This window comes from Falco punctatus (genome assembly GCF_963210335.1).
Source record: "Falco punctatus genome assembly, chromosome: 1".
NCBI lineage: Eukaryota > Metazoa > Chordata > Aves > Falconiformes > Falconidae > Falco > Falco punctatus.
The window spans coordinates 99,758,808-99,779,600 of record NC_137580.1 but is presented as its reverse complement, the minus strand read 5'-3'; the positions used below and the strand labels follow the sequence as shown (position 1 = coordinate 99,779,600).

General features: G+C 42.1%; 1 protein-coding gene across 5 annotated transcripts in view; it reads left to right on the top strand.

Moving 5' to 3' along the window:
* The window catches only part of KIAA1671, an 88,032-nt gene that overhangs the window by 40,144 nt on the left and 27,095 nt on the right, over positions 1-20,793 (top strand). Inside the window, exon 1 of one of the 5 annotated variants that reach the window (XM_080403542.1) lies at positions 18,930-19,366. The exons of the other annotated variants lie outside the window; for them this stretch is intronic. Coding sequence (XP_080259668.1) covers positions 19,082-19,366 — 285 coding nt within the window. The 5' untranslated portion in view covers positions 18,930-19,081. Of the gene's footprint in view, positions 1-18,929; positions 19,367-20,793 lie in introns of those variants that run through there. 5 annotated transcript variants of the gene reach the window in all.

Sequence of the window (20,793 nt, the reverse complement as noted above, 5' to 3'; positions counted from 1 at the left end):
AGAGAAAATAGTACTTGAAGAACTGGGCATTTTCTTAAAAATCTTTTCCTGTTGGAGACTGTAGTATTGAAAAACATGGAAGTCTTTGGACACTTCTTAATGTTTTTGGTTTGTTTGTTGGTTTTTGTTTTATTTGATTGGTTAGACTTTTAAGAGGCAAGCTTTCATTAAATTGCACATTAAAAAAAGTTAGCATGGTATTATCAGACCTCAATATGATGAGGGGGCGGATGTCCTTCGTGGTTTGCCAGGGTGAGAAGTCTCAGAGATCTCTGAATGCTTTTGCTATCACATGTATCTGATGGTTTTTCTTTAAGGCCAGGAAAAAAAAACCCAAACCAAAACAAATTTTTGATTGGTCCAGAAGATCACTGGGGTGATACCTAATATTGTGCAGGTTTAGTCTGTAACAGAACAGGTATGTTACATTTTCTGTATATGCCCTTTTAGAGGCCTTTAAGTAATTCTTAGGCATTTTCATTGTTGTACACTGTCTTGAGATGTTGCAAGAAAATATTGGAAGGACAATTGTGATATTCATGGTACTAAATGTATATTAAAAACAAAAAAATGGAAAACCACAGCTGTACTTTTTGTCACTTTATGTGTTGATGTTACAGCTGGAGGGTACTAAGGAGATGTTTATCGGTTCTCTCAATTTATAATCAGGAGTAATCAGAGATGTTGGGATTAGTTGTCAGGTGTTGTGTTATTTAATCTATCTTGGGGAACTAAGATATTTTATTCATTAGGTAGATATACCTGAAGAAGCTGTAACTCTTAATTAAAAAATATTATAATAAAAAAATCGGTATTTTAAAACTACAATTTTGAGTTACTGATAGTTTGTATCTCTCCTGTTATGTATTTGTTTTATTCCTACACAGTGGTGGAGCTGTTGGACATCAGTGGCCCTACTCAGTGCCAGCTATCTGCTAATTACTTGCTGATTCGTCTTCTGATCTTTGACTAGGATATGTATTAGTGCGATGTGTAGGAAAGTTGTCAAAAGAAATCCTCATAGCATTTTTTTTGAGCACGGCGTAGTTTGTGGTCTGCCCAAATGTGCCTGAAATGATGACTGACCACCAAGAAATCTTCGTCTTGTAGGCAGGGGTATTGAGCCACAGCTGTAAGTTTCTGAAAAGTAGTCTTTGTGTCTGGCAATAGGTTTTGTTCACTAGGTTGTATTAGATGCAGGCAGAGTTCTGTTCAGTAATTCAACCCAGAGCTCCCTTTTCAATTTGAGTTATAATAATGAGGAGAAGAGCAAGCTTATCAAACCTGGATCATTTGCACTTTTAATGGGGCATGCTGCAGGACTCTGAAATGCTGCAGCTCACTTTTAGTTGGTGTTTTCTTTAGTGTGATGTGTAACACTAAAACAGGAATTACTGAGAAGCAGGTTCCTAGGGAAGACTGAGCATCGGGCTTCCTGATGACAGAAGATGGAGTCACAAGAGCTACTGAGAACTATTGCTGCAACTGTACCAACTAACAAAAAGCCGCCCCCCGCCCCCCCCCCCCCCCCAAAAGAGGAGAGCCAAGAGTGCTGACAGAGCCTTGCAGGTTGCTGAATAAGGCTATTACGAGTCTTTAGGGTGGCAGTTCAAGAATCCAGAAGTTTGCTGGCTGGTGTGATTAACATGATTAACATGGTGGTCTGGTTTTAGTCAAAGTAGTTGGTGTTTCTTTGAGAGGGTGAAGAGCGGGACTCTTAAACACCACTCTGGTTCACCCTCAGTAGGTTGTCTCTTTATACTCTAGATGTGTGTGTTGTTGGGAGAAATTTCTCAGAAGCTTGTGATTTTGTGACTCCAGCAGTATATTAATCCTTCTTTGATTTCGACCATTCAGATTATAGGTAGTGTGAGATATAACCTATATGGCACACAGTTGAGCTTGTGCTGGTGATAGGGGAAAAAGGGTCCAGGCTGCCTCTTAGGTCTGTCTGCAGCACCTTGGTAGGACCACCTGTGGGTGGTTCTGCCTTAGCCTGTGGTTTTTTGCTGTCTTTTCCATCAACCTGGAACCCAAACTCTCTTGAGCTGCTTGCAGTGATAGCTACAGTAACAGACTGTATTTGTCATTTGGACCCCTTCAGTCAAATGCTCAGATAAGGAGAAAGCAGAGCACTGTGCACCAACCGCCACATGCATTGTGGTTGTCTGTAGTTCAGCTCCTGAAATTCAGAGGCTGAATCATAACTCTCTGTACTCCATCACTTCCTTCTCTGCTCTGCCATGTACCTTCCTCCTAGCTGTGATCTTTTCATCATCTGCAATTGGTTAATTGTTGTCATTATGTATGCAATTGCCAGTCTTTCAGTGACCATGTGCTACACAATATATTTGAATATTTTCCAGGGTACATGGGGTATTCGTCATCCCTTTTCCAGTTGGTAAGGAGCTTTGCTGGAGCTGATGCAAGACATCTTTAGGTCTGACTTGCCTAAGAAGTCCTTTAGGTGCAGCTCAGTAGTCTGTTGTCCAGCAGCTTGCATCAGTCACACTGTCGAGCTGGTCAGCATATAGGTATGCAGGCACAGTAATGAGGTTTCCTGTTCTTTTGTAATATCCTTTGTCCGATAACTGGCTTTTTTGGCTTGCTTGTGGACACAGCCACTAGTGGAGTGCTCTCAGTTGGTTCTGTTCCTGTCCTTAGCCATCTCAAAGTTATGAGCAATTCTTGCTCTGCCCCAGGGCATTTTGGGGGATGCTGTAATTCAAATGATGTAATCTCTTTTTTAATATATCTGAGGCTTACTGTAGGCATGCACTGATAAACTATGATCTGTGTCAGAAGTAGGACCTGGTAACATAAACCAGCTTGGTGAGTGGAGGCCAGACTTCATGCAGTGGAGGCAGAGCTGGCAAGAGATGGGAAAGCTCTGGATCTGTTCCAGAATAGGTGCTGAAGGAAAGGAATTGGAGCCCTGGCTGATTTGGAACAGGTGCTGCAGTACTCATGGGGGGGAAGAGAGCTGGTGTCAGGACATGAACTGAGCCACCTTCAGCATAGTCCTGGTTGGTTTGGTGGGTAGTGAGGGACCTGGCTCAGAGTGCTGGCTGAGCCTCCAGTAGTGCTGCTGGGGTATCGGAGACAGTATCTTGGGGCTCAATGGAGAGCTATGTGATTGCTGTTCAGTCCAGGTAAGACAAAGTAGGTAAGAGAATACAACTGAAGAGCAGCTACCAGTCTACGCCCTTATATGAGAAAGCACTGTGATTTCTAGTGAATATCACAGAATCATTTATGTGGTCTTTCTGTTGACAGCCAGGTGTTGGCCTGATCTGGTTCCCCCCCCCCGAGTGCTTGTGGTAGATCTATAAATCCTGACACCTCATTAAATAGATAGTTTTGTTAGTTTCAGATGGGCACGACAGGAAAATCTGGGATGGGTGAGTGGCTGTAGATGCTTTGAAAACACTATGGATATGATCTAAGGGTGGCCTTGGCTCCTCTGTAATAAAATGAAGGTCCAAAGAGCCTGTGGGAAACCAGTGTCCTATAAAGAGTAGAGAATGTCTCTTAAATCTTGTAGCTCTGTGTTATACATTTGTAATACTGTGATACACAGGTGAAATGAAAGTCAGCTCCAGATTCATTGCTCAGTTTTGGCCTTCTGGTATGGGTGGTGGTGGTACGGCTCAGGTGTCTCCTGAGCATACTAGGTATCATTGAGGGCTTGTTTCTTCTTGGTCTGGCACTTGTCTTTGTTCAAATAGCAGACAAATGCTACATCCTGAAAGTGTTCAAAAGAAAATGGCATGTTTTAAATAAAATATTACCCTGCAGCACTGTGATGGCTTAAAGACCTTCTTGTTCTTTATTGACAGTCATTAAACAATAATTACAAAATCAAAAGAAAATTGGGCTATTTAAGAAGTAAGATCTAAGGTTTGTTTTGACAAGATTTTCGTTGCTACCTTTTAAGAGTGGTTTTGATACCTCTTTATTGGGTGACTCCAAAGGAAGTGGCAGCTCATTAATAACCGTGCTATCACGGCATGTCACTGCAATAGTATTTTGATGGGTGATGGAAGGGAACCTTAATCCTTGGCCGGCGTGCCACGGGTGGTGGTTGTGGCTGCCTTAAGGGAGGGAAGGCACTCAGTGTTGGTGTCGTGTGGCTCCCCTTTGTGCGTGCTGCCTGGGGTTCCCTGTGGACAGTGTCTGCTTGCTATTCTGTTACAGGGTTTGCTTTTGGTGATGGGGAAGTCCTGTTTCAGGCGTACATTTTTTTTCCCCCACAAACTTAAAAATCCCTCGTGCCCAGGTAATGTCAGAGGTGTACCTGCTGTGCTGGTGTCAACAGCTAAATCTTCCTTTTCAGATAATTTGAGTAAATACAGCTCTGTTGCAGAAAGGCATTTTCCTAATTCCTGAATGCTGCTGTAGAAGGGGAATTCTGACTTTTGTGTCATTGCTAAGAGCAGGCAGACAGAACAAAACCTGGCAGAGGAAGCCCGTTCCCTGTGGGGACGCGAGAGAGTGCTGTTCAGCTGCAGGAGACCGGCATGCTGGCCCAGGGCCACCCGTCCTCCTGCAGCTTTGCACAGGGGAAACAGTGCAGAATCCAAGTCAGTTTGTTATAATTAGGTGTGGTATTCAATTTAATTTACCATAAAATGCTTTCATGAAATAGCGCATTCTAGGTTAACTCGGTGCAATAAGGTTTACGTTCAGTAAGATGAAACTATTGGTAAACCTAGTAATTTTATTTTTTTTCCCTTGTTGTAATGACTGTGTCATTTTGGGCTTGGAGCAGCTGGAACTGTGGGACTGTCTGCCCCTGCCCCCCTCCCCTTTAATTTGTGTCTAAAGTAGCGAGTACGCTTCTGGTACAAGGCTAAAGTGGATTGTTAAACCTCATTTATACATACAAAGCAGAGGTAACTTTGCTGCCTCCCTACTAATATTTTGATCTAAACTTGTTTTGACTCAGTTCCTGCTTTCCCATGCTGTTGTCCGTGTCACTAATGCTGGGAGACAGCCAAGTTCCCACTATTGTTCCTGTTCTTTCAGCACTTGTGGGTTGTTCATACAGCCAGTGCGTGTTTACTGTACTGAAAGGAAATGACATTTTAGAGAGCAACTTGAGCATGGTGAAAGTAGTTCTTTGTAGCGGACTTTCCTCAAGATATGGCAGGACTTTGTACTGCAGTGCAAAGCTTCTCCCAAAAAGTAACTGAAGGTAAATCTTAAGTCTGAATGAAGCTTTGAAAAAATGCAGTATTTAGTTTAGTGATTCATGACTGAGGCTAATAAATACCTGCCACATTAAGGAAGGCAGTACAGATTATTTGCTAACCAAAGTACATATTTGGCAAGTTTTGATTGCTGGGGTTGGAGAATGCAATTGTCAGATGAAACTGGGTTTACTTCTGAATTTGTCCTATAGTTCAGCAGTATTTCACAGTTCAGGGCAGGAAACACAGCAAATCAAGTTGAGAACGCAGAAGGAATTTCAGCAAATCAACCTTTTAGCTCCACAAAGTTCCAGACCCAGCAGGAAATAATGCACTTAAAAATGTAAACAAAGGCCACACCTGTAACTCTGACCCTGATAAGCAATTTTAAGATGTAGCCCTCTGCAGCATCATGGGGGTACTCTTGTACCATGCCACTGCTCTGGGCTCCAGAAGAGTGTGTTGGCTGGGTGCAACCATGGGACCAGCTGGCTTGTGGTCCCCACCAGTGCACTAACTGTGTCCCGGGAGGTGTGGGAGCACTGGGCTGCTTGTTGTGGCGCTGGGCTGTGCAGCCCTTCTCCCGTTGGGTGACGTGGGCCTGACATGCTGTGCCTGGAAGGAGAACAAAGCAGTAAGAGCAAAGAGCCCAAGAAATAATGGAACCATGTATGCATGCAGGGTTACATGGAAATGGCAAATAAATGCCATTGCTTTTTTCATAAAAATGGCATGTTGCAAGATAAAACGGATGAAGGAGATGTTGTGTAACCTTATACCTAGTATTTGTTCTACTTGCAGTGATCAAGAAGTGGCTGATGTAAATGAAAGGTGCACGGAATAGTGTTTTGTAGGGAGAAAAAATGGAAGGAACAATCAGCCACTCAGTGCTTCCCAGCTGTGCAGTGGGAAGGTAGTTTAGACAGTTGTTAGGCAGTGTGTGATTATGCTGAGAACAGCTAGAATGATTTAAGATGCAGCTTTACCTTCCAACTTCTTATTACTACTCTTTGAAGAAGGAAAGCCCTTGCACAAAAAAGCATGCCCTTTGCAGTGTTTCCTGAATTTTGAAAGTCATATTTGAACCTTCAGTAGTTGGAGATTACCTGAGCACCCTCTGTGAGAAGGAGAAATACTACCAAATTTCTCCAGGCGGATGATAATAAAAAGTTCTGTATTTTATCCCTTTGAAAAGGATGATAGAAATGCGCTATCTGAGAAATAGTAAACTTGGCATTTATCGACTGATGTAAGAGAGCAGCATGCTTTGGACCAAATCTGACTCTTCAGAGGACGTACTGTTCCCCAGTACAGCATGTAGTCTGTCACTTCTTGAAACTGGCCTGCCTGTGTTTGCTGTGTTCTGAATGGGAGCACACTGAAATGGACCCTGACTTTAGGTATAGTGTTACCAATCAACACCAAAACTTGTGAGTTTTGAGGAAACATTTTCCAACCGCTAGAACCTGCTTAGTAAATGTAATGTGTGTGGGCCAAGTCCTGCTTCCGAAAAGCTCAGCTGTGCACGAGAAAAGAGCTCTTCTCACGTAAGGGGGTTCCTGCTGCTACAGGGTGGGGATGACAGACCCCATCCAGCCTACGTACTGGGGCTGACTGCCGCTGATGAAAAGTGAGATGCTGGCTGAGCTGTAATGCTACAAAACTGCTCAGACCGCATGTAGTGAGATAAATCAGAATGTCATGTCAAAATGTGAAAGAGATGGTATGAAACTGGTGAATCTGGCGTTATCCCTGAAGTTGTATTTTGATGCCTTTGCAGACAGGTGTTGGTGAGGAGGGATTTCGATGATTGCTCATACGGAGGTCTAAATTGACAGTAAAACTTCTATCAGTCGAAGTTTAATATCCCTTCATAGCGGGGATTGTTCTTTCTCATTTGCACGTAATTTGACTCACTCTTACAGCAACAGGAGATTTCCCAACCTCTCATCTTGCCGTTACTTTTTTGAGCAGAAGTGGCATGTTCCCATACTTTTTTTTCTTTTGTTTCGCTTGGTGTCTTTGCCCTGTGAGAAAGGTTTAGCAGTTGGAGATATTTTAGGCCACATTCCGTCCTCAGGAAGTCTCTGTTACAGATGTTTCACAGTTACCTGTGCTTAACATGTGAGAGTCTGTTGAGTTCAGCGACAGAGAATTAACTGTTCCTATGTTGGACTTAATAATGTAAGAGCCCTGGCTGTGGCACTGCTTGCGTTGGCCTCCCTGGTGCCAGGGGATCTTCTGCAGGCTGAAGCTTTTGCCCTATGGCTGCCTGGCACACTGGGAAGATTCCTGAACCAAAGATTGGGACCTTGGGGGAAAATGGAATCACTGGCAATGTTGAGATCATGTAGTCGATCAAAACAACAGAACTGCTCCTGAGAACAATTGGGCATGTTTGCAGGGAGCATGTGGTGTTCACCCTGCTTTGTATTTATTTACATGCTCATATTTTCATTTCACTGTGCAAATAGCTCCTTTTTCTTACAGATATGTTTCATATTGTGTTTCTTGTTGACATTAGATATCTCCTCAACTAAGACAGCTCCTGGTTTTCCATAGCATCTTTCCTTAGGTGATACAAAAGCTAATGCATAGCTTATTGCTAAGCTTGTAGCTAATTTGTTTGTAATTTTCAACCCACATTGGAGGGGTTATCTAGTATTTGTATGGTAATGTTTATCAACAAAAACCTTTCCTCGTGGTGGATTTTTATTTGTATAAATGGAAAAATCCATAATTATCTGTCTTTTGCTTGGCTTGATCCTTTTGACATAAACAAATGTAAAGAAAATGTTTTTAGTACCTTCCAGTATCTTTGTACTGTAGGAATTTCCTGTTTCTCCTTTGTTTTTCAGTTTTTCCTCTTCCATTGAGGTGGAAGGGAAGTGCTGAATGATTATGTACGTGTGCTTTCAAACAACTTATATTTTTAGTGTGTTCCCTCAGCTTTAACACTGATAACTTTGTTTTATACTGAAACAATTCAAGGTACAAAACCTATGCATGTTCAGGATGTTTAACTATTTTGAACCTTTCTGAAGTTCAATATAAACACAGTTTGGGGGACAAAAGAATTAACATTTTCCAGAAAACTGTTTTGGCACTCTAGTTGTTAAAATTATTACTGGTAATTGCATTTAAACATAAATTGTTTAAAAACGTACATTAAAAGTAATGTATTTCACAATTGCCTTTGTTTACAGATTTTTATTAATCTTGAAATAATTACATACTGCTGTAAAAGTGCACAGAATTTTGTATGGAGAAAAGGATGGCTGACTTTCTGCTGGGATTACAAATGAAATGGGAAAACAGTTTTTCACTGATCCCGTCAAGGGTGTCCATGGTAGTAGAATGATAAAATTATTTTGGCAGGTATAAATAAAGTATGTAGAGTGCTGAGCCATGGAAATTTATTAATGCTTTATTTTATCACAAGTGTAGTTCTGGAAGGAAAACAAGGAATGCAAATCAAATTATTTTTTCTTCTTACCTGGTTTCTCTAATATTGGTTAATTCAGAGGAAAGCGCAGCTTTCAAGTGCGTTTAGAACTTTGTACAACTTACTCTGTGCCTCTGCTTTCCCCTGTTCTTTCCCCTTCTGTTATATATTTTTAATTTAAATCCATAAGAAGTGTAATTATTATACTTGAACATGACTTTTCTTAAATGAGACCATGAGTTGCAGAATTTTACTTAGGTGATAGTGGTGCAATTTTGTGGTTGGTTTTTTGTTGTTACAATGTAAATGAATGTTACAGATCTTATGCAAAGACAAATCTACCCTCAAAGGCTGATAATCGAAGAGTGGATATAAGCCACATGGTATCATGAAACATGTCGGGAAGGGTCGTGGTAGGAGAGACAGGGGACGTGGATTGGAGCTTGCAGAAGTGGGCAGAGGAGGGGGTGTGGTGGCTGGGGACCAAGTGTTCCTAGCGAGAAGAGTCAGGCTGTGGGGTGGACTTGCAGGCAGATCAGATGCCTTCAGTATATGACCTTCTTTAGCAAACATTGCAAAACGTTTCTCTGTGATAAAAACTTTGTTTCATGTGCTTCTTGCATGAGAGGGAAAAGGTGATGTCCCAGCAAAATTTCTTATCTTTTTCTTGTCTCGTTTGAAGTGCAAGGATGTCTTAACTACATGATTCAAATTTGTTGATCAGATTGGGTCACTCTGTTTTTTTTATTTTTAATTTTTTTTAAGATTGAAGAAGAAAATATGTTAAAAGTGGTAGCTTTTTGTATGTAAAAATGGTTTGGAACTTTGCATAATGGAAGTTTAATCAGTTGCCCACCTAACACTTCAACAGCTTTTTGCTGTTTTCACAGTGTTACGTTGGACAGTTCTCACTCATTGTGTGCCCCAGAGAATATTTTTTGTCAGATGATGTGGGTGAGACAGGGATCCATGTTCAAGCATAAGCTTCAGCTTTAATAAATTACCACTAGGTAGGTATGAGACATTTGCTCCTTCAATCCTCCTGCCACCTTGCTGGGTTACAGCGTTAAGGATGTCCCCCGTACTTGCTTTCCAGTCCTCTAGTTCTCTTCAGAGCTGGCCATTTTAACCCTTACTTCCTGAGCACCAGATGTGGTGGTCTGCTTGTTTTCCTGCTTCTAACTCAAAGTAATTCTTACTGCAGATAAACATATACAGAGTGGGAAGGTTGAAAAGCCCGCAGTCAAGACAAATCATACAAAATAGGTTGAAAAAAAATTTTCTTCCTGCTGCCCAGACAGGCGATAAGCTGCTTGCAGAGACCTTTGGAAACAAAACTCCCTTTCTGCAATGGGGGACAGAGGGGAGAGGACTTGGACTGTGGGCGAGGAAGGAGGCCCTGCCTAATGTCAGCTGTTTTTATCAGCCCTGAGCTTGGCTCCACTTGTCAGCAGTGCTCAGCCAGTGCCAAGCCCAAGGAACGGTGTCCCCACTATATCCCTTTGCACGCTGATCTGGGAATGGCTCATACCTGTTCCTTTGCCTGGCCAGGGATGTTCCACTGATGCTGCAAGACGGCAGTGTACCTAGGAAATGTGGGGGTTTGCTGCTTCTTTCACTTTTTTTTTTTTTTTTTAATTTCACTGCCTTTTGGTCTTCCCTGTGGTCTAACCAAGTCTGTTTCTGTACAAGACCTGGAGAAAGGATGTGTTTCTCTTGTTTTGTCTTTCTTTGTTCCTTTTTATTGTCCTCTCTTAGCCAATATTCAAGAAGGTACGTGCAGTGACTGAGCTATTTGGTTGGTTGTGGAACCTTGGCAGAGTATATTCATTTGTACTAGGGAAGTGGCAAAACCTGTGCCATCGGTCTGCTGGAATGCTGCTAGTTTCCTCCCTGAAGTCACTTTCTGTGGCAGGGAATGTTCTTGTTGCTTTTCTGTCCCTGTATGAGGGGACTCTGTTGTGCTTGCCATAAAACATGGTTATTTTTATAATTTTTGTGCTTTGAGAGGATTGTCACATTAGCACACAGCAAGGCAGCGAGTAAAGCCTTCCCCTATCCTTCTGTGTCTGGGACTTGGGCTGTTGTGAATCATCATTTTCTCCTTAGCCTGGACGTTCCAGCTGGAGTAGGCAGGATAACATGATGGCAGCCAAGTGCAGCTCTGTTATTTATCAAATAAAAGCAGTAATACCATGGCTGAACTTCAAGAATAAGGTAGTTGTGGAATAAGGAAGCGGCAGCATGCGCGTGGTATCATTTCTGTTTTCAACGGTTGGCTGTCATGATTCAGTCTTCTCGAGCTTGCGCTGCCACCATTCTGTTACATTGCAGGGTAGGAGATGACACTATGGTGATAGTTTGTCATAATGTGACATGGTCTGTGTGGACACTTGTGTACTGGGGAATGTGATGTCTTCAAGGGGACACAAATAAATTCCTTAGCGAAGGTTGTCCTGAAGCAAATTTGACTGGATGATAAATAAAGAATTCTTGTGTCCTGTTCCAGATCAGACAAGACTCAGATTTCAGAAGCAAACTGCAAAGACCGTTTTATTACATAGGCATTTTTGCAGTTACAGTGAATAATTATTAAGAAACTTCATATTGCTTTTCAGTCTGGAGGAATACATTAAAAGTATTTGTCTCTAAAGCCACTGGCACTGAATTTTAAATGTAATTGTTTCCCACCTTTGAAATGCATTTAAGAAATCAGTGTAATTCTGAGGTTATTACCTCTCTTAAAAATAAAGATTTTAAACGTAGCTGTGGACTACATTGATGGCATTATGATGGCTATGTACGTGGACATTATGAAGTGCTTTAGCACCTTTCTTTAAAAATATCTTGTATTAACGTGTGCCTGTGTAAACTTTCCAAGCATTGATCCAGAACCTGTTGTTACTGCCGTCTGTCCTTGCTCACAGTTTGTGAGGCCTTTGCAGGCTTTTAAAATAATCTAGTATAAAAAAAAAATCTGGAAATGAAATTTCAGTCTCTTTTGTAGTTGGCTGTATGTACAAGGGGAACACCTTTAATACCAAGTTCTTTGCAAGTTGTCTTAAATTCTGAAGAAGCATAAATTAAAACTGTATACATGACCTTAGTTTACTTCCAGTAAATATTGAGATGCCCAGTGTGTCAGGTTACAAAAGAGATTTCACTGTACAAAGTCCTTGTGCTAAAACACTCATCCATCTGACTCTTCGCTCCCTCCCATCGTGTCATCCGTGTTGTTGCCCTCCCCACCCCCTCCCCGCCCCCCTTTTGACCATAGAGTGCTTATGGGACTGTGGCAGGTGAAACAGTCTAGGCATCTGTACGAATTGTATTATCAAACCACCATGAAAAAGAAAAAAACCAAACCAAAACAGAAAAACCACCATGCCCTTTCATCTTTGGTTGTGTTAAGTTTCATGGGGAATCTTGAACTTGGGGGATGGGAAAGCTGGGTACAGCAAATGGGAAAAGTATGGAGTAAGAAGCAAACTTACCTCAATGATTTGCTTAGAGTCCCTGTCATGTCAGTTATTTTGTGGTGGTGTACGTGATACTGCGTAAAAAATCAAAGCAGAAGCAAGGTTTTTGTTGCCTTCAGAGTACCTGTGCAGCAGTGTTGGTTTTGTTGGGGCCCATGTCATAAACTTCTTCCAGTATGGGTGTGCTGAGCACCTGTGTCACAGATACCCAGTGTGTCGGAGGCATGTGGGAAGGTGTGAGTCCGAAGGATGCTGAGCTGTAGATGAGGTGCCTAGGCGGCTGCAGATGATTAACCGGACTGCTGGCTTAGAGCTAGAGAAGGATGCTGCGGTGTGAATCGTATCACCTCTTTCTCCTCTCGCAGAACAGCTCTTGATTGGGCCAAGGGATTTGTTTGTTTCCCCTAGATGATGTATGTCACAGCCATCTTCTGCACCCATGCACCTTGTTATGGTTTTGAAATTATGCCAGGTTTTAACTCGGCTGAGTACAAGCAAGTGCAGCAGCCTGAACAGTTCCAGTCCTTTGTTCATAGACCTAAATGTTAGACTTTTGTTTAACTTAAGCTCTGTATTTTTATTTTTTTTTAGCTTAAATGAAAAAGATCATTATGTGCTATGAACAAAGGACAAAATTAAAGACTTTGTGCAGAAAGACTGTTCTATGAGAACAGCAGTGACAGCTCACTGGCAGTAATGGAGGAAGTACCTTTTAATTCTGTATGTCCGACTTTTTCCTGGTGAAGTGAGATTTAACCTGGCAGACAAACTTAGATAGCTTTTACCCATAAATCTGATAACCTGATTGAAACTTGTGCGTTTTTTGGATTTCCCCAAATCCAGGTATTCTACAAAATGTACCCAGGGGATCTGGTTTTGTTTGTGTAATAGCAAGTCATTTTTGAAAAAAAAAGGGGGCGTGTGAGCTGGCAAGAAGATAGGAGCATTTTAAGGAAACCAGCTTGATACAGTTTTGTTCTTTGTATGTGGAAAGCAAAACATGTTATATCTGCCCAAGCTCTTATCAGATTATGTGTTTTCCCAAGTTAAGACTGTTCTAAAGCAGTTCAGTTGGTCTTGGTTTGGCAGGAAAGCAAAAAAACAGAACCTTTGCTCCAGCTGTTAGGCTTTTAATTCTCTACCAGATGTGTGGCCAGGGCCCTACTGAGTGGCTGGGGCAGTGTGGCTACTGGGAAACCCTTTGTGGGGGAAGCAGGACTGTTGTGAACTGGTAGATCATTGGGAAGCCTTTAGAATATTGCTTGGCATTTCAGATGACTGAGTACTGAAGCATTGCTTTATTTTAACTGAGAATTTGGAGGTGTCGTGGTAAAAACATTTGTTATGGGATGTGACATGTAAGAAATTCAGCCTGTAATTAGGAATGCTTGCTAGTCCTTCGAACATGACAGTTCGGATGGCAAAATAGAGAATACTAAGGCAAAAATAAGAAGCATGTACAAAACTTAAGCTGTTCTGTAGTGTCTGAGGAACCCGAGGAGTAATTGAGTCTGGAGCCGTGCAGCTAAGCTCAGCACAGTGCTGTGTCTTTAAATAGTCTGTCATGTCAAACACAACAGGTTAAATTAAGTTCTCTTACTAATAAAATGGAAAGAGAGTCGGTGTGGAATGCAAGACCAGAACAGCCTTACAAGGGCAGGCTTTGCTCCTCTGGTCGCTGAAGGCTGAGCGTAATTGAGATGGACAAACTAAGGCCCGAGATAGAATTGAAGCTGTCATGATCTTTGCAAGTATGTGGTCATGTTGTTTGTTTGTACATGGGATGATGACTCGTGGAAAACACTTAAGAAATGCATGAATTATTACTAATTGCTAACTTAAGTGGAGTGATGGGGCGTGAGGCAAGTAAGCATTGGGACAATGGGTTTCTGACTGGGGGTCCCCAAAGGGAAAAGCAGAGACTGTTTTCACATTTAGTTTAAACTGATGTTGCCCATCCTTCTGTCACATCTGCTTTGCTGACAAAGGATCATTCAGGGATCCCGTCTGGGTGAAAACTAATCCCCAGTGTCCTGAGGTCTTCAGCTGAATTGCCTTCCTGGTTCTGTGCATACCAGTGCTGCCAGAAGGGAGGTCGTGGTGGGGGACCCAGTCATCGCTGCAGACCCTGTGGGCCCATGGGTCACGCGCTTATTATCATCATGAGGCTGTGTTGCAAGTTCCACCTGCCTCTCATGGTGTGTGAATTATGTGCTGTACTACATGCAGGCCTGTTTTTAATTTGACCTTCCAATACTATCTAGTTGTTAGCATAATTATATGCATTTGAGAACAGTTAAAGCTCAAAATGAGCTGAAAGAAGTTTTGGGAAAATATAATGTAACGATAGAATGTTTTCTACTGAATGAGGGAAAAAATAGGGATTGCTACTTTGCTGTGCAGAGTTGCATTTTGCAGTTGTAGGTGGAATAGATGTTAATAATAAAAGTATCCAGCAATGTTTGAATAACAAGGTCCCATTTGCTACTGTGGTAATTAGTCATGCAGTACTGGTTAGCAGTGTGCGCGCTGTTTTCTCAAACTGCAGACCCTTCACAGATCCAGAGTGGCTGCAGTGTGAGATAACCACCAGTATTTTTCAAGGACAGATGATCGTCTTGTGCTGTTCTTGTTTAGAAACAAACCCTTACTCAGCCAGAAAGGCTGCTGGACTGAAGTGGCTGGGAGACAATTATAGAACATCTGTATGGTTTGAGCTATGTTCTGTAGGCTGTTGGTTACAAAAAGGTATGTGGATTCACCAGAGAAGTTATACATGGGCATGGGCTCTATTTACAACCCACATGCTGTTATTTAATGAAAATACAGTTGTAAGCTTTCACCAGCTGGGAGGTTTGTGTGGAGTGCTACAGAGCATCATATTCTGGGGAGCCTTAGAAAAGAAATGAAGAGAACAAGTTTGTGTGCTCCCCAGGGAGCCCAGGCTTTCTTGGTCTATTGTGTGCATGCCCACAGGCAGGATTGTCTGTGGCAGCGTGCTCTTGCTCTTTGAAACTGGTACTCTTCTATGACTAATATAGTCCTTAATCTATTGTGAAGTTGATTTACATCTTCTAAAATTATTTTTAATAGTGGCTTATGTTTTTCATACAGGTGAAATCGCATTTGAATCAGAAAAGCCCCAAATGTGATTTGCTACTTAGTTTCTTACAGCTTTTGAAAACTCCATCCTTCAGACTTTTCAAGTGTTCTCCAGCTTTGCTTGCTGATGTAATGGGGTCCTCTGAGGTTTCGGTGGATTATTTTACTTATCAGAATACAAGAGCTAAAACCAGTCCTTTTTAATAAAATAGAATAATAACCACCCCACCCCACCCACCCATACACAACTCCACACAGGTCAGCATATTCAGCTTTTGATGGGGAGGGGCAAAAATAAAAAGATAAAAGTGTGAAATAATCTATCCAGTTCTTGCAGTATCCAGTGAGGGGTATTTTTGAGGAAGTTTCTTCTTCGTAATTGCTCTGCAAATGCATTTTAATAAAGCAACATTCCTACAGATTTTCTTAACTTAATCCATTTTGTTCAGACCTCAGTTATTTTTAGATGGATTTTCTGAGGAAACTCAAGTTTGACTGCCTAGTCTGTCAGTCTCCTGGCAGCTGCTGAACTCAGCCGGTTTTGGTATGGAGCTCAAGCAGGAGAACATGTAGTCACTTACTGCATTTCAGATGAAGGGGTGGAAAAATCTTCAACCATTGGAATTTAGTGGTGAAAGTGCATCTGGTTATCTTCTAAAACATTTTGCCATGATGCTAATTGAAGTGTAAATCTAAGCAATAATTCAGATGCTGAGTCTACTTGAATGCATAGCAGTATGCTCATGTGGTAGCCAGAAGATACTAAATTTAGTATTGCAGATAGACTCAAATCAGCAGTTTTACGATCATCTACGGATGAAAATGGTAAATTGGGCATAACATCTTTTTTCAGGGGAAATCTAATAAAAAAGGAAATATATTCCCTAGGGAATTTCCAGATCATTCAAGACACGTACATGTGTGAGAAGTTCCTGCAGCAAGCTTTAAGAAAGCTGCCTTCTGTGGATCTTGAGTTGAATCTGGTCCTGCGTCTCCTCCCTTTTTGTGATAGGCGATATACCAGAAGGTTGGTTATATTTCAGTTCTGCTCTGCCCGTCCTGTTTAGGTGAAGGGACTGCTGACTAACTTGCATGGCAGCTACAACCCAGAGCAACCTGATTGCTATTTCAGATGGTTTCAGGCTCTGTCTGATTCTGTAGCCCCCCAAAATAGCAAAGTGCCTTGTGAAGAATCCCTGTACTGCAGCAAGCACAGAGCTGCGCTTGCAAATGCAGTGATGTTTGAAATACAGAGCTTAGATTAAACAGCATAAAAATGTGTAGTAAGTCTTAAATTTCATTCTTGGATGCAGGATGTCCATTGTTCATGAAGCATTATCATAACTGTCAGAATAAATATAATTTTTTTCTATTTCTTCAAAAATGTATGAAACACCCAGCTCTTGGGGCATCGGATCAGAAGTATCTCTTTCAGTGCAAAAACAACTCTGTAGCTTTTTAAAAGAAAGCTGTGTGAGGAAAAAAGATTTTTCTCTGTTGATTGGATTTCCTTTTAACACTGACGTTTTTGTTAGACTGCTGATTTAAGAATGTTCAAAACAAATATAAAATACTCAAATTAAGAATAAGATATGGAATACTGCATTATGTCACCAGAGTTCTTTTGGAGATGAGTTACAGGTTGGTGGAGTTCAACTCTTAAAAGGCAAGGCACCCCATTTCCTCAGAACATCTTATGCTTTTATGCATGTTTGTAAGTAGCATTTCTGATACAACAAAACTTTACTATCTATTTCTAGATAAATGTTATCTAGAAGTCACTCATTCCATTAAATCTTTTCCTGAATGGTTTAGAGGAAGAGAGGATGATGCAAGACATGGTATTTTGTATGGCGAATTAAGCAACAGCAACACAAAAACCTTTGAATAAACAAGAAAATGAGTAGCTTTCAACACGCCTTTCTTACCTTCACACCTATATCTCTCTTGTCCCTCAGTTCTGAGCTAGTCAGGTCTTGAGTTTGGACACCTACTTATGCTTATTGATTTTAAAACCTTGGTTTTTCACTCTGTGTCTTCCCAAATGGGCTGTTCCCAGAAATTCCATGACCACTGCTATCTGACTGTTCAGTGCTTTTATCGGTGGAGTCCTCTCAGTACTCCGCCAGTGTCAGGTTTGCAGTGGCAGTACTGACCCTGTGGTCTCCCAGCTGCTGGGGAGGGAGCAGAGTGGGGGAATGACAGCGAGCCCTGGCTTACACAAGTTAGCAGTGTGTGAAAGCTGGGGGGGGGGCAGGTCTGCTTCAAACGGTCAGACCTGTTCAGCTTTGTTTGGAGCTTCTAGCTTAATCATTACCTTGCACTGTGATGTAGTCTGTAACTTGGAAGTACCTTGTTTGAGTTTGTAAATCACGTAATAGAACAGTTCTAGATGGTGGCGCTGCCTGAGCACCCCATAAGCAACAGGAATGAGGTGTGGGCGTCCTCCCAGCCTGCCCCGACGGACTGGGAAGCCTTTGGATGCTGGTGTGAAACATTCCCTAGCAGAGGTGTGGCTCGTGCTTTCCCAAGGAAGGGTTAACATCAGTAAGTACATGTGACATATGCAAACTATGAATCATTCCAATAGATCTGTGCAACTCCTGCCTGCTTAGGCAGCAAGCAGATGCTGTTCCCTGTGGTCGCCATGGTAACCCTGCCTGTACTATAATAAAGCCCAGCCCAGATCCTTCCTTAGGCAGACCTCTGCGGCTGTTCCACCTAGCTCATTGTTCCCGCTCCGGAGAAGAGGCAAGGCAGGGACAGGGAGGAGGGAATGGGATACCAGAGGCAGCGGCAGCTTTCGCCTGCTTGTAACCTCTTGCGCCTGATTCGGGGATCGCCCAGAGCACTGCAAACCTTGCTTGGGAGACAGAGACGGGCTTGCGAACAGCTGTGATATCCAACAGCTTCCTCGGAGCGCATCCCCAGGTTGTGGGAGAGGAGCTGGTGTGTGCAGCGACTTCAATAGGCGTGGGGAAAGTCTCGATGCTGGCTGCTGGTACAGCGTTCTACCATTCCCAGCTACATTCCTCTGTTATGAAGCCCCCCTTGAAGCAGAGGAGCTGATGTCATTCAGAAGAGCTTTTGGCAGGCATTGTGGAGCCAGCAAGTCCGGTCTTGAAGGCAGCAGGCTTGACACGGTTCCCCTTCAGCCTCACTGTGCCTCATGAGCCTGTGATCTGCATTTCTGGAAGTGAAAATCTTGAGAATGGTCCTGGAGATGGGAAGACTGGTGAGGAGGGCGTTCTGCCGATGCTGATACCTTCCTGCAGAGTTTTTTTGGGAGGAAAATAATTTGGATTTATTGTTCAGAAGATCTAATAATTTTGCTGCTAAATGGATTGTATAGAAGCACCAGAACTTTGTTTAATGTGCTGTTACCTGAAAAGCTGCCAAGCCAGAATAATACAATTTTTTTTATCCTTCTGATATTTCCAGCAAAACAAAAACTTGGCTTAAAAAGGGAGTTACTTTTACAGCTCTGAAATGAGACAATAAGGGACTAATTCTGTGCTTGTAAATGGACTAATTTCGAGGGACTGTGTCAGGATTTAAACCTTGATTTCTCTGTTTAACATGGCTGAATTAAACATATTTTGATGGAACTCTGGAAATCTGATTGTAAGTAGGAAGAGTCTTTTATTTTTTCCTACTTGACAAATACCAGTCTTCAACCTCACATATCTTTTGTTATTTAAGTATAGAAATATTATGGTGGTTATAGTGTAGTGCTATTTACCTTACCTGACAAAATATTTTGTAAGTGGAGTCTTTTTTGTGAAATACAATCAGGGCTGTTAAGGAGAATATATTTTACAGTAATTGCAACTGAATATTGATTTCTCATCTCTGCTGGAAAAATGGATTACCTTGGAGACAAACTGACAGTGGCACAAACTCACATGACCCAGTGGATGGGTACAGTGCGGAGATCCTTACAGGAAGCACTAAATTTAGTCACTACTGCGGTTGCTCATGAGCGGACTAGCGGGGAAGGTGGAAGCAGGACTCCCTTCAAGCGGACCTCCTCCTTCAGGCACTTTGCATCCCGGAGCAGAGAGTCCTTCCGAAGGTTTTCAGTGCGGAGTCAGCAGAGGTTTTCCTCTTTGAGGAAGAGGCAGACCAGTTCAGAGCCACCTGAGCTTGTAAGCTATACACCTTTTTGAGACTCTCGAGGTAGATAATGCAAAGCAAAACACTTGGTTTTGTTGCAGCGTTTTATCTAATAACAAAACCTATGTCGTGTCCACTTTTCAGTGTGAAAATAGCCCCTAAACCACATCCAGGTAGTGGTGTCTGTCTGTCTGCTCCCAGCTGGTTTCTTTCTGCAGCGCAGGTGGATATTTTCATTTGCCAGGGAACACAGTTAACCAAGGTTTTGGGAATGGGGAAGAATGTTGTTGATCTTTTTTAAAGCAGCACGGTAAGGTAGGACTAATACTTGTCTAAAGTTAGAAAAAGAAAGTTAGTCTGAAACTGCGCTTGTGTCAGTTGTTTCAATGCCACAGGTCAGCATGACTTTGAATGTACGTTGGTACTTGTAATTTTTCAGTAAAAATATGCCTGAGGCTAATTTTTTAAAAGGACTGAAGTGCTGTCACTCTGCAGTCAATGGTAAATAATCATTATTCTCCTCTTTTATTGAAAAAGAGGTGTTTTTCCTCAGTATAATTGCTGCCTTGTCATGAAATAGAAGTTATACTACCAGCGTGACTTGTGAGAACCATAGTGGGGTGGAGGCAGGTTGTAATTTCATGGAAGCAAAGGAAAGGTGAAGAGCTGTTGGTTAACAACTGTGTGCCACGCAGACCCCCCTCCCTTTTTCATTAAATGCCTTTCCTAGTTTCTAGGTTATTTTCAGGAGGGACGGTCTGTGTTAAATAGTGTGGCAAAGTGGTAGAGGAAAGGTGGTTGTGCAGAGAAAGCCCTTCCTTGGGCAAAAGGGGTGCGGGCTCTTGCAGCTGGGCAGGGGTCTGCGACGCTCCTTGTAGCCGTTATTTGACATCCCCCTGTTTCTAGTACCAGTAAATAATGCAAAGCAGCAGTTGTTTTTAGGTGATGGTGTGAGAAGTAAACAAATTGGGTTTATTCTGTTTTACTTCATGCAGAGTAGCCTAAACTAGTGATTTAAGTTTTACCTGAAACTGATGATTTAAGACTGACGCTTGTACTACAGGCAGTGGGTGTACTGTGTTGACTTGAGTGGGATCAGGACCAAAGCTTTGGTACCAGTATGTTGGTAAAGCCTGAACAGTTTGCGCTCTGAAGTGGCTGAAATATTTTGGCTTGTTTGTTTGTTTTCCTTAAAAAAAAAAAACACAACCCCCCCACACACACACAACAAAACAACCCAAGGTAGTAGTGGTTCATTGTAAAGTGTAAATACGTAAAGTTCTGGTGTGGCCTCATGTAGTTTTTGTTCACTGGATGATTGAAGGTAAAGTTGCATTCCTTGGGCAGGTGTGGTGTTTGTGTACAGGCTATTTCCAGTACTTTTTATCAGTTATGGTTACAGCATTTTTGTCCTAGCTTGCTATTAATCTCCTGTTTGGCTGCACTGCAAAAGAAAATA